General features: G+C 38.9%; 1 protein-coding gene across 1 annotated transcript in view; it reads left to right on the forward strand.

Moving 5' to 3' along the window:
- Positions 1–13,687, forward strand: part of lrp1bb (low density lipoprotein receptor-related protein 1Bb) — a gene marked incomplete at its 5' end in the record, with an annotated part of 288,040 nt that overhangs the window by 227,353 nt on the left and 47,000 nt on the right. The window contains 8 exons of the mRNA XM_079427014.1: positions 1,404–1,523; positions 1,956–2,084; positions 2,415–2,537; positions 3,631–3,771; positions 4,195–4,382; positions 5,695–5,878; positions 6,001–6,086; positions 12,817–12,939. Of these exons, the coding sequence (XP_079283140.1) occupies positions 1,404–1,523; positions 1,956–2,084; positions 2,415–2,537; positions 3,631–3,771; positions 4,195–4,382; positions 5,695–5,878; positions 6,001–6,086; positions 12,817–12,939 (1,094 nt within the window). The remainder of the gene's footprint in view (positions 1–1,403; positions 1,524–1,955; positions 2,085–2,414; positions 2,538–3,630; positions 3,772–4,194; positions 4,383–5,694; positions 5,879–6,000; positions 6,087–12,816; positions 12,940–13,687) is intronic.

Raw genomic sequence — 13,687 nt, forward strand, 5'->3', positions numbered from 1 at the left:
TGAATTAATTACTTTTTTTAAACAACCTACAGTATGGACCTCATCTAATGTGGACATACTTCTTTTTGGAAGGGTGTTTTTCTCCTTAAGATGACAAGGATAGGATTAGATAGGAGAGCATCAGACAGTCGAGGAGAATCATGGGAATTTGAGACCAATCTTTCCTGCTGCGACCCTTAATTTCATTCTCTATGCTGTAACCCCAAGAGTGGACCACTCTAACTCTTTTGGCAGGCAGAGTCTGTCTAGAATAGAACTGAAAGGGGGAAAAAATTGGCTTAGATATAAACTGCTGTCTCTGTCATCTGCTTTCCTGCTGTCGCATCTTGCACATGCATGGGCATGTTTTAGTATAGAATTATGTTGACGTATAATTATATTCCATCAGATATGAGAGATTTCTTGATCATGAAAGAATTTGATAAAAAAAAAAAAAAAATATATATATATATATATATATATATATATATATATATTTTTTTTTTTTTTTTAGGCATGTCTGTTGAGGTACAGTACTATTCAAAAGTTGAAAGTAGTCCATTATGCTCACCAAGGCTGCATTTATATGATCAAAAATACAGTGTAGGGTAGGCAGTAATACTGTAAAATATTATTACCATTTAAAGTGACTGTTTGCTATGTTCATATATGATTATATAATAAAATGTTTCCTGTCATGGCAAAGCTGAATTTTCAGCAGCCTTTACTCCAGTTTTCACATTATCCTTCAGAAATCATTCTAATATGCTGATCTGGTATTCAAGAAACATCTATTTACTGAAAGCAGGTAAAAATAGCTGTGCTTCATAATATATTGTGGAAATGGTGATAGAATTGACTTTTTTTCAGAATTCTTTGATGAATAGAACATTTCAAAAATTTGAAATAGATTTTTTTTTAAATAGATTACATCAATTTATTTGTCCATTTTGCCACAACATAAATTATGTACATTTAAAATCCATATATGAGCTGAAATATTATTTTGTCAACTTTTAGAAGTGCACTGGCATGTAGACATACTGTATCAGAGCTCAACACAAAGAATAGAGATAGATGTGTCTGCTAGTTCTATATATTTCAGATGAATGACAGGATAAAAGTGTGATTGCACAACAAAAAATACAGAAAAGACAATTATTCTGCTTTAATGCATCTTCATGTAAAAACCACTCCAACAAAGACTGGCGTATTTAAGGCGAGGGGTTGTAGAGTGTTTTGTTGCCACCATTTGTTGAGAGCACAAGTAATATAAGTGTAATCCAGAGGTCTACAGCCATGTCTGCTGAATTTAGAAATAAGAAACCATCTCTAAAAGCATTCGGCTAGAGATGAGTCCTAAATTGTGGATGTCATTTTTCTAAGCACTGTTATTTGTGGCTCTCAAACTCCTTTGCTGATAGACTCCTCCTGCCTATGGAACCAGTTTGCTTGTTCGAAAAACAAGTGCATAGCGAAGCAGTGGCTCTGTGATGGCGAAGACGACTGTGGAGACGGGGTGGATGAGAGCGTGGATCTCTGCGGTACGCGTGTAACCTCTCCTTCCATTCTGTGCAACTGTAAATATTGTTTTTTTGGTGCTTCAAAGGCTGTGTTTTAAATTATTTGAGTTTACAATGCAACTATTATAAATTGGGCAATTATGAAAATGCAATCATGCTTTAGTATATTAGTAAATATTTGTAGTAAACAAATGTTTGATTGGATTGTAATGAAATGTCAGTGAGATATTAATGATATTGCTATGTTCCTTATAACGCCAAATGCAATTAAACACGATAAATAGTTTTCAGAACTTGATAAGCAACAATGAAATCCAAATGTATGCTGAGGATTTGTTAAAAAGCTTTCACAAATTACTGAGTGATTGCTCTAGATATTCAAGTAGGCTGTGATTTAAAATCAATAGACCTGAGAAACATTTAATGGTGCATGACTAACAAAATATTGTCCAGGCTCAATGACCTGCGCCCCAGGGTTATTCAGTTGTCCAGGCTCGTACGCATGTGTCCCCAAGCGCTGGTTGTGTGATGGGGAGAGAGACTGTCCCGATGGCAGCGATGAGCTGGCGGCGGCTGGCTGTGGTAAATATTCTAATTGATCTGTTTAAAATGTCTTCTGCATGTCGATGTGTTATCGATGAAAGCTCCCTTCAGGTGTTGTTCTAGCAGTGATGTCGGCCATTCATTATAATTGCCTATTTAATACGTGCTCAGGTCAGGATTTAAAAACTCAATGACATCCAAACAATAAGATATTCTTAACCATAGGCACTTCATTCGCGATGGGTTTTGTAACATGTTAGACTGCAGGCTGTGGTAGGGATGGATTTGGCAGATATGATTAGTACCCCAAGGTGAAATAAGTCTTAGTGAGAATTAATTAAGCTCAAGGTCCTGATGTTTACCCCACAGCTCCAAATAACACATGTGATGAGAATTCCTTCAGATGCCTTAACAAAGGCTGCATTCCAAAACGCTTTGTTTGTGACCATGATGACGACTGCGGAGATGGCTCGGATGAATCGGCTGAATGTGGTAAGCATCTTTTCTTGAAATCTGCCTGAATAAGTAATATTTATTTGTGTTTTCTATATTCCAAAAGTGTATTTTTTCAAACCGCGAAGCAGAGCCGTCCCCTAAGGAATTTGCAAAAGCTAATTTTATTCATAAAGTAAACTGAATACCACAAAAATCAACATTGAAATAGTAAAAATGTGCAGTATTTTAATTGAAAAACTGAGGCATTTCTCAGTTAATTAAATCTCTACTGTGAGCCTTAGGCTGCTCTGTGCTCATATTATTTGTACAATACATTCTTAATTAAGAAGAACAATTTCAAGAATAGTCAGTCCTTTAATTATTGGGGTTCTCTAAAAATGTTTTAGAACATTTTTTTTTTTTTACTTAAAGCTGAAATATCTGTGGGCTTTTTGATGGAAAACTTGGGCCCTGTTCTTCACAACATGAAAGGACAGCCTCTCTACAGGACATCACCGCTTTTCATAGAGTAGACTAGAACTGCACCAGAACTTGCTGAACTGGAGTTAAAATATGAAATAAAAAGTATAGGAAATTATTCATAACAAAAGAGATTCAAAGAGAGTTCTCATTAGCTCTTAGAAAGTCTAACCCAAGACATCTGCAGATTATTTTTATTGAAAAGTAACATCACATACCTTTGTTGTTTCATATTCATCTTCAAGTTTCACATACCGGTAGTTCATCCATTATGTCATAATTTACTAATACCTTATGTCATGTAATATTATTTTGGATAATACATGTGTCGTCTTTCTTTTTTTATTTGGAAAACAAAATGTATTTTACCATTATTTATCAGCATGTCTACAAAAGTGGATCAAAAGTGGATTTCTCAAGTCAGGTGGACAATATTTTATAGTAGTTTTGTGGTGATTTATTTATTTTTTTGTCCTTTTTGGAGCCTGACTGTAAATCGCTGAACAATTTAATTGCAAAAAGAGCAGCTTGGACATTCCACTAAAAATCTACTTTTGAGTCCCACAGACGAAAAAGTAATCAAACTCGTTTTTGTGTGAGCTACCCCTTTAAGATCTCTGTTTCATAGCGAAGTGTGTCACTATGCTGACAGTCTTCACTCTTTACGCAGTGTACCGATCATGTGGGCCAGATGAGTTCCGCTGTGCTGATGGCCGATGTCTTCTCAGTGCCAAGTGGGAGTGCGATGGTTACCCAGACTGCCCTGACCACTCTGATGAGCTACCCCTCAACCTCAAATGCCTGGCTGCCGGTAATGGCCCAACAGAGCTGTGCCTGAAATATGTTTGACTGATGGATGTGGGGCTTACTGAACATCTAAGGGAATACAAGTGGCCAAGAAACATCATGGATAAAAGCAGGGGGCTGAAGTGGATAACTTTGACCTGCGGGGATGGCATAATTTCAGATGAGCGTACCAATCATTTATTTAAAAAAAGCCTTGCACTTACTGGCGGTTGCAGGAAGCTTGAAATAACATTTGGCTTTTGTTGAGATGCAACTTTATGCCCTCTAGCTTTGTAGAGTTAAAGCCATCCAACCATTCATGCTTTGTCCAAAAGTATTTTTACATTCTCAGCTTGGTTATCAACATTACAAGTCTGTATTTTTTGTATTGCTTTGTACTTTTCCTTAATTTGTTTCCTTTGTTTTCACTTTCCTCCTTTATTTCTAGAGAGCTTATGCAACAGTTCCTTTTTCATGTGCTCAAATGGCCGCTGTATATCTGAGAAGAGTTTATGTGACCTGAAAGATGACTGTGGAGATCGCTCAGATGAGAAAAACTGCAATGTCAATGAATGTCTCAACCGTCGTGTCAGTGGCTGTACGCAAGATTGCCAGGACTTACCAGTGGGATACAAGGTTGGTCGAATATATATTTATACATTGTATTTTAGGCTGACATTTTAAATCGTTACTATAGTATAATTAATTGTAAAGAAAATAATTATTAAAACAATTTGTATATTGTAAATACATTCGGTAACACTTTAGAATAGGAAACACTTATTCACTATTAACTACGACTTTTCCCTTAATAAATTCCTAATTTGCTTCTTATTAGTAAGGTAGTTGTTAAATTTAGGGATTGGGTAGGATTAGGGATTTAGAATAAGGTCATGTAGAATAAGGCACTAATATGTGCTTAATTAGTACTAGTAAATGGCTAATATTCTAGTAATATGCATGCTAATAAGAAACTAGTTAAGAGACCTAGTTAAAATCTTAGACTATTTTTTTTTGTTATGCAGTTGCCATAATATATATATATATATATATATATATATATATATATATATATATATTAAAACAGAAAATCTTCATTGGGAATATATAAAATCATTAATGTCTTATTTCATGTGACTTAAATGTGAATGAAGAATGGCATAAATGTGACTGAAGAATTTCTTTGCAGAACCTACTATGTTTTTGTGATTGATTTGTCCCAGTTTTGCTCCTCGGTACTTAATTGGCATGCTTGTGCAGTGTTACTGATTGGCAAAGGTGTCAGGAGTGCCATGTTCACGTGACCTGTGATCATCAAAGGTTTTTGGAGGTCATGTCATTCCCTGGCAGATTTATAACCAGTCACCCTAAAAATCGATAAAGACATCACAGATACTGTGGGTACTGTAGTTGATCCTGTAGGTAAAGAGCCTGACCTCATTTACTGTGGTATAAATGAAGGGATGTTGAGAAAAGCCCTTCAGGTTAAAACTGAGCAAAGAACATATCACAAGTAATTCAATGAGCTACAATGCAACAGATTTGGAAATTTAAAAAGTTTGTGATTCATCATTATCAGTAAAATGCCAGCACTTCTGTTCTGGTGCAACTTTTAAACAAATTATTATAGTTTTTTTTCAGTGGAGTAGATGACTCCATTGAAATAAGTGAACCCCTTTCACTTTGATTTGTGTGGAAAAGAGCACTGTGAACATTTTTGCCTCTTTGTGTGTTTTAAGTGATACAGATTTGGAATGACATGCAAATGACCTCAAATGATTGCACCATTTTAATTTTTTTGAGTATTATCTCTATAAGTTTGTAAAATGGCACTGAAATGAAGTGGAATTTTGCAGAGAGTCTCAGCAAAGAGGTTTCTTTTTTATTATTCGCAATTTCCTGGTTTTGCATCAAAACATCTCTATCATTTTTTCACCAATGTCTCTAGTGTAAGTGCTGGCCGGGATTTCATCTGAAGAACGATGGGAGAACATGTGTTGACATTGACGAATGCTCCACCACGCTACCCTGCAGCCAGAACTGCGCCAACACTTACGGTTCCTTTAAGTGTTTTTGTGTAGATGGCTATGAAGCTTCTAGAAAAGACCCCAACAGCTGCAAGTCTCTTTCAGGTAAATATCACTTAGTGAATTCCCCCCAGAATGTGTTTCAACTAAACTTGATGGTTTCAGGCTTTGTTAACTTGACAATTGTCTATCCCCATCACATCAAGTCACCTTTATATTTCTCACAGCTGAAGAACCCTTTCTTATACTTGCTGATCTTCATGAAATCAGAAAATTAAGTGTTGATGGATCCAATTACACTCTTCTGAAACAGGTAAAGATCTACCTCAACTGTTTTCTAATTATGTTCTCGCATTTATTGTTTATTTTCATATCACACTTTATTGAAAGGCTGCCCATGTAATCTGCACAGCTGAGACTGTTGTACTGCTTCGTGAAATTGTTACAGGACTTCAGAGACCAGATCATAAGATAGGACTGCTGTGTTTGTAAAAGCCTAATAGAGGACCAATTAAGCTGTGGTGACATGACTGTGAAAACAACACTGTGTCTGTTGTTTCCTATGCCCTTTGAAAACACTAATTGAAGTCATTAACTAGTGTCCCGGCTTGGTGGAGCTTCACATGAAAGAATTAAAAACTTCTTCTGTTGCTGGTCTTGAAATCAAGGACTGCTGTATACATTTTACATTAAATTCAGTTAAGCCAATTAATGTCAGCAAAGCCATTATAACAATTAACATGAATAAAATTAACCTGTTGACATGTTGACATTAAATATTATACATATTCTGACAGATTTGTCAATGGATTATAAACTTTCAAAAAATGTATTGATTTTTAAAAAAATAATAATAATATTATGTAAATTTGACATGCAAACATCAATTAACATTTTGAAAGCAAAAAGCTGTGTTTGGAAGAAACAAATTAGTCATTAAAATATTTTTTTGTGAAAACGTCATCTTGTCTGAATCAGGGGAGAAATACACACTGATCAAGCACTGTTTACAAGCGAGAACAGTCCAAAATAGTTCTAAATACTCAAAAAAGAAATAATCAAAAAGAAAACAGACATACCCCGAAATGAACAATAATGCAAATTCTACAGGATAAGCCAAGATTAAATATTATGTCAAATAAGTGTTACTTTTATTTCAGCAGTTATTTCGATCTATTTTGCTGTCACTAAAAATAGTATTTCCTAGATAGTATGTCAGCATTACGCTGATCATCAGCCTGGTCTTTGACTGTTAAAATATCAATTACTTTGTACTTTACTTGGTACTTTGTTTGCAAAGATGAAAAGTTTTTTTCTTCTTTTGCATATTTAAGAGCTTGTCTGACACAAGTTTGGTGCACATTATGAATGGCTCTATGAAATGTAATTTTGACTTTATATGTGACTGCCATTTTTGATTGGCCTAGTGTGACAAGTTGAGTTTCCCTGTGCTATTATCCACAGCTGGTGTCATTAGAGGCCTATAGTCATTACCATCGAAATGATGATTCTAGTGAAATGTGAGTTTCCTCAATTCGGCGCTCATTACATTATTCATAGCAATTGAGGCTGTCATCCAGGGGAATGTCTATAGGGCTCTCAGAAAACTCTCCCCTTTATGGAGTAGTCTCATCAGCAATCATTCAATTTAATTTATTCCATTTTGTTTAATATGATTGAAGGAAGGAAAGCTTTTGTACTTAAATATGAGTGGCCCCTGTGGCCTCTTCTCGACAAAGGAGGTCTTTGTTGACCTCACACTAGCATAGTGCATGATATCATTTGCTCTACGGAATGCTAGTTAGCTATTTATCGAGCTGCCATACAGTATCCATAATTAAAGCATTGCCTGTCCCTTCAGTTTGAAGCATTGCCAGTGAAGTAAGTAAGAGAAAATGTGCAGTCACCTGGTCATTAGAAGGCCATTTTTATCACCCTGAATGGGTTTATTTTGCAGTAATGACTGGCTGACTGTACATTATCCTGCTCATTATCTATCTAACATCTAGGGAAAAATAGTGCATTACATCATAGACAATATCCCGACTAGCAACAAAATAAAACTGCAACAATATTGCTACATTAATGTACAGCCTATATACTATTGCAAATGTCCAGTTCATATTACTTTTTTATTGGCTAGCTGTTTTTGTCATGTAATGTTGCTTTTTCCTTCCAAATTATGTTTTAGTTAGTTAGTATGTTTGTTTGAAAGGGCAGTCTTGGCCTAATGGATAAAGAGTCGGACTTGTAACCCGAAGGTCGTGGGTTCGAGTCTTAGGTCCGGCAGGGATTGTAGGTGGGGGGAGTGAATAACCAACACTCTCTCCACCCTCAATACCACGACTGAGGTGAGACCCTTGAGCAAGGCACCGAACCCCCAACTGCTCCCCGGGCGCTGCAGCAATTGCTGCCCACTGCTCCGGGTGTATGTTCACTACTGTGTGTGCGCACTTGGATGGGTTAAATGCAGAGCACATATTCCGAGTATGGGTCACCAAACTTGGCCACACACCACTTCCCTTTCCCCTTTTGTTTGTTTTTGTTTTTTAAACTGTGCTAAATTGATCAGAAGTTCCAGTAAAGAGATTTACATTGCTACAAAATTTACAATGTTGTTTATTTATTTCTGTATTTATTTATTTTTATAAATGCAGTTCTTTTGAATTGTCTAGTCATCAGAATAGAAGCCTGAAAAAAGATTATATATAATTGTTTTCCCCAAAGTATTAAGCAGCACAACAGACGTCAACGTTGTTGTTTTTTAAAAAAAGAAAAAGCTGGATTGATTTGATTGATTTGAAATTTATTTATTTATTTAAAAATAAATAAATAAATATTTATTTGAAATTCAGTTTTTCCATCACAGGAATAAATATTTCAGTAATAATATTTCCCATTCATTAATTTATTCATTCATTCTTTTTTTTTTGATGAATGCAGCCTTGGTCAGCATAAGAGATTTTTTTTTTTTTTTTTTTTAAACTTCAAGGAATGTTCTTAAACTTAGTTTAGTGTAGTAGACTATGATAACACCAACACTGTAACTCCTAATAAGTGAATAATTTTTTATAAGTTTAATTAAGGTGGGGGGTTTTTTTACAAGTAGAAACGGACAATTTTGGCAAGACGCAATAGTTATATATAGTGTTTCTTCTATACCTTACAGACTTACTATAAATGCCCATGACCTCTAATAGATCTCTCTTGTATGTTCTAACTGATGTCACATGAAACATTACTTGTTTGTGACCTTAAGATAAGGCTGCAGGTTCTTGCCACAAGATAAGGCTAAAGGTATTTTTGGGTCTCACAGTGCTGATGATCTGATGGTGGTATCAGAGCTTTTCTTCATCTGTCATCTTGCCCGTCGCCCGATCTTAGCAGCCGTGGTGAAGTGGGCAAAGGCAAGGGGGCTAGTGAGCGGTAGACTGAGTGACAGCGGCCTGACGTGAACATGACAGTAACGAATGTACCCTCAGCGTTTCCTCTGAAGGCTCTCTGAACTGCTTCCCTGGATTCTGAAGCCAGCATCCACGTGCATCCAATAGCACACCGCGTCCTCGTCCAAAATCAATATGATGAAGAGACATCAAAAGAAATGTATTCTCTGTATGTTTCATGTCTGTAGTACATGTAGTACTTCCCTCACGCTTTCCTATCCTCTATCATGTGTTTCCAAACCATTCCGGTTCTCTCTCTACCTCGCTCTAAAAATACATGCAGAAGGTCACGTAACCCTGCCAACCTGCGCACTATCTCTACATCTTCCACTGCACCTCTTTCTTTCTCTGTAGGTCTTTGGAATTGCCAGTCAGCTGTCAACAAATCCGACTTCATTTCTGCATTTTCCTTACATTCCACACTCAGCATCCTGGGCTTGACTGAGACCTGGATTCGTCCAGAAGACACGGCAACCCCAGCTGCTCTCTCTCACAATTTCTCTTTCTCTCACACCCCTAGGCAAGTTGGCCGGGGTGGGGGCACTGGCTTGCTCATTTCTAACAATTGGAAATACTCTACCCACTCTCCCCTAGGCAATCTCAACTCATTTGAATCGCATGCTGTTACTGTGACAGCTCCTATAAGACTCCAGATTGTGGTAATCTATCGTCCGCCGGGCCAAATACCACCAACCTTCCTAGACGAGCTGGACGGACTGCTGTCGTCTTTCATGGAGGATGGCACTCCACTCTTAGTCTTCGGCGATTTCAACATTCACCTAGACAGGCCTTATGCTACAGACTTCCAGTCACTCCTAGCTTCATTTGATCTCAAACGCCTCACCACTACTAGCACGCACAAATCTGGTAACCAACTCGACTTAATTTATACACGCAATTGTTCTACAGATAACATTCTGGTACAACCACTCCATATCTCTGACCATTTCTTCATTACATTTACGTTACATTTTGCAACTCAGGTGCCACCATCTCCCTTACCGGTTACTTTCAGACGCAACCTACGCTCCCTTTCCCCCTCCCTTCTTTCCTCTGTAGTATCCTCCTCTCTTCCCTCGCCTACCCATTTCTCTTCTCTGGATGTAAATGCAGCCACTGACACTTTATGCTCTACCTTAACCTCTTGTCTAGACGACATCTGTCCTCTCTCCTCTAGGCCAGCACGGGCTGCTCCTTCTAACCCCTGGTTATCCGATGTTCTTCGTGAGAATCGGACCAAACTCAGAGCGGCAGAGAGAAAATGGCGCAAATCAAACGATCCGTCGGACCTGAGTAGGTATCAGTCTTTGCTTTCATCTTTCTCTACTGAAGTCCACACTGCCAAATCCTCACATTTCCACAACAAGATCACCAGTGCTCCAGACATGCGTAATCTCTTCAGAACATTTAATTCTCTCCTCTGTCCCCCTCCTCCACCTCCCACCACTTTGATAACCGCTGATGACTTTGCCTCTTTTTTCACAGACAAAACTAGAACAATCAGCAACCAGTTCTCCACTCCGCAGGACCTCCGATCAACCACATCCACCGCTCCAGCTCCCATCTTCTCCTTCTGTCCTCTCACCGAGGCAGAAGTATCCAAACTTCTCCTCTCCAGCCATCCTACAACATGTCCTCTCGACCCGATCCCCTCACATCTTCTCCAAACAATCTCTCCCACACTCTTACCGGCACTCACACACATTATCAACACATCTCTCCTCACAGGCATCTTCCCCACAGCATTCAAGCAGGCTCAGGTAACCCCACTGATCAAAAAACCTACATTAAATGCTTCTCTTTTAGATAACTACAGACCTGTCTCTCTCCTTCCATTCATAGGGAAAACACTCGAACGAGCTGTCTTCAACCAGCTCTCGCGGTTTCTTTCACAGTACAACAAGCTGGATGCTAAACAGTCAGGTTTCAGGAGTGGCCATTCAACAGAGACTGCGCTACTCTCAGTCACTGAAGCCCTACGAACTGCAAAGGCTGATTCCAAATCGTCAGTCCTCATTCTGCTGGATCTCTCTGCTGCTTTTGACACTGTCAATCATCAGATTCTCCTGTCTACACTCTCTTCACTGGGCATCACTGGAATTCCACTTCGCTGGTTTGAATCCTATCTCACCGGTAGATCCTTCAGGGTGGCCTGGGGAGGGGAGGTATCCAAACCACATCAACTGATCACTGGAGTTCCTCAGGGATCGGTTCTTGGACCCCTCCTCTTCTCCACGTACACTACATCGCTGGGTCCCATCATACATGCACATGGCTTCTCCTATCACTGCTATGCCGATGACACGCAGCTCTATCTCTCTTTTCAACCAGATGACCCAACGGTAGCTGCACGGATCTCAGGCTGCCTGGCGGACATCTCGGCATGGATGAAAGAACATCACCTACAGCTCAACCTGGCAAAGACGGAACTTCTGGTCTTCCCTGCCACTCCGACTCTACGGCATGACTTCACGATTCAGTTCGGCTCATCAATGATTACCCCATCAACTTCGGTCAGAAATCTTGGTGTAATCTTTGATGACCAGCTGACCTTCAAAGAGCACATTGCAAAGACTGCTCGTTCCTGCAGGTTTGCACTACACAACATCAGAAAGATCAGGCCCTTTCTGACAGAGCATGCTGCGCAACTTCTTGTCCAGGCCCTGGTTGTTTCTAGACTGGACTACTGCAATGCTCTTCTGGCTGGTCTGCCATCAAACGCAATCAAACCTCTACAAATGATTCAGAATGCAGCGGCACGACTGATCTTCAACGAGCCCAAAAGAGCGCATGTTACACCACTCTTCATCTCCTTGCACTGGCTACCAGTGGCAGCTCGCATCCAGTTCAAGTCACTGATGCTTGCGTACAGATCTACCACAGGCTCTGCACCCTCCTACTTCCACTCACTTTTACGAACCTACATCCCCTCCAGAAGTTTGAGATCTGCTAGTGAGCGACGCCTTGTGGTACCATCACAGAGAGGCTCAAAATCACTCTCCAGAACATTCTCGTTCACCATTCCTGGCTGGTGGAATAATCTTCCCACCCCTATCCGGAACGCCGGATCTCTGGCAACCTTCAAGCAACAACTGAAAACTCATCTCTTTCGGCAGTACTTGACTTCATCCTAAACTCCTAAAAAAAAAAAAAAAAAACTTTCCCTCTATCTTTCTCTCCACCTACTAGTTTGTACTTATTTGAACAATGACTGAGACTTGGTGTTACGAGCACTTCCTCTGTCTGACTGCCTCTTCAAGATGAATCGCTTTTTGTATTCCCCAATTGTAAGTCGCTTTGGATAAAAGCGTCTGCCAAATGACTAAATGTAAATGTAAATGTAAATGTACATCCTTGCCAGATCCTGTCGAGATAAGCGTACACGGAAGTGGGTAATTAAGCCCTCCAGTTAATTGAATAGCAGAACAAGGCGTAACATCTCTTTCTTTTTTTTGTTCTGCATACTTGATCTATGTGTGCTGACTGCAGTCTTTACCCAGCTAATACATCACACTGACTGCGCTAACAGTCACATTTGTTGTGCAGTTACTTAATTTACCTCTATTACCTCTATGTTGTGTTTCCTTCTCACTTCCGTAGGGCCTTAACAACATTATCAGCTTGGATTTTGACTACAAGAAGGAGTTCATTTACTGGATTGACTCTAGCAGACCCAGCGGCCGGAGGATAAACAGAATTCGCCTTAATGGCAGTGACCTCAAGGTTTGTCTGATTTCTCCCAATAATTATTATGGGTCACAAAGGACCAACAACAATGGTAATAGGTCTGAATTAATCGTTATATGCTATGTTAGCAACAGGGATGCAATGAAGAGGTCTAAAGGTGACATCTGAATGTTAGACATCTGTAGTCATACAGCCATGAATATAAAAGCTCATTTTAGCATTATTTCAGGGACTCATTATGGTCACATGGTTAGCGCTTAGATGCACATCTCTGCCATGTACCTGCTGAGCAACACTTTTCCCCTTCTCATTAGCTTCATTGCAGGGGCCAAGAGCCTCATTTGGCTTCATTACACAGTGTTGCCCCCTCCTGATTTATCACTCCTGCTCAGCACAAGCTAAAGCTATTTGAAATTCATTAGCATTTGTGGGTGTAATCTTCAGGATTTTGGAAATGGAGACAATGCAAGCTGGTACAATATGTTTAGATTGGGTAGGAGACCTTTACCCATCATTAGCTGGGGGTATAATGATGCAGCTCCATTGCGGAAGAACAACTTAATTGATGATTTTGATTTAAATTCATTATTTACTGACATGGAGACGCAGTACTTGCTTTTCCTAATATGCTAGAGATATGACAAAAAACTGACTTTTACTTAATATACAGTACATGTGTCTACTTAATATACAGTGTTTTGGGAAAACTGTTTATGAAGAACCTTTCCACAATCATTTTTCATGATTCCACTGAAAAGCAAATTAGGTACATCAGGTATACACA

The sequence above is a fragment of the Barbus barbus genome (genome assembly GCF_936440315.1).
Source record: "Barbus barbus genome assembly, chromosome: 10".
NCBI classification, from domain to species: Eukaryota; Metazoa; Chordata; class Actinopteri; order Cypriniformes; family Cyprinidae; genus Barbus; species Barbus barbus.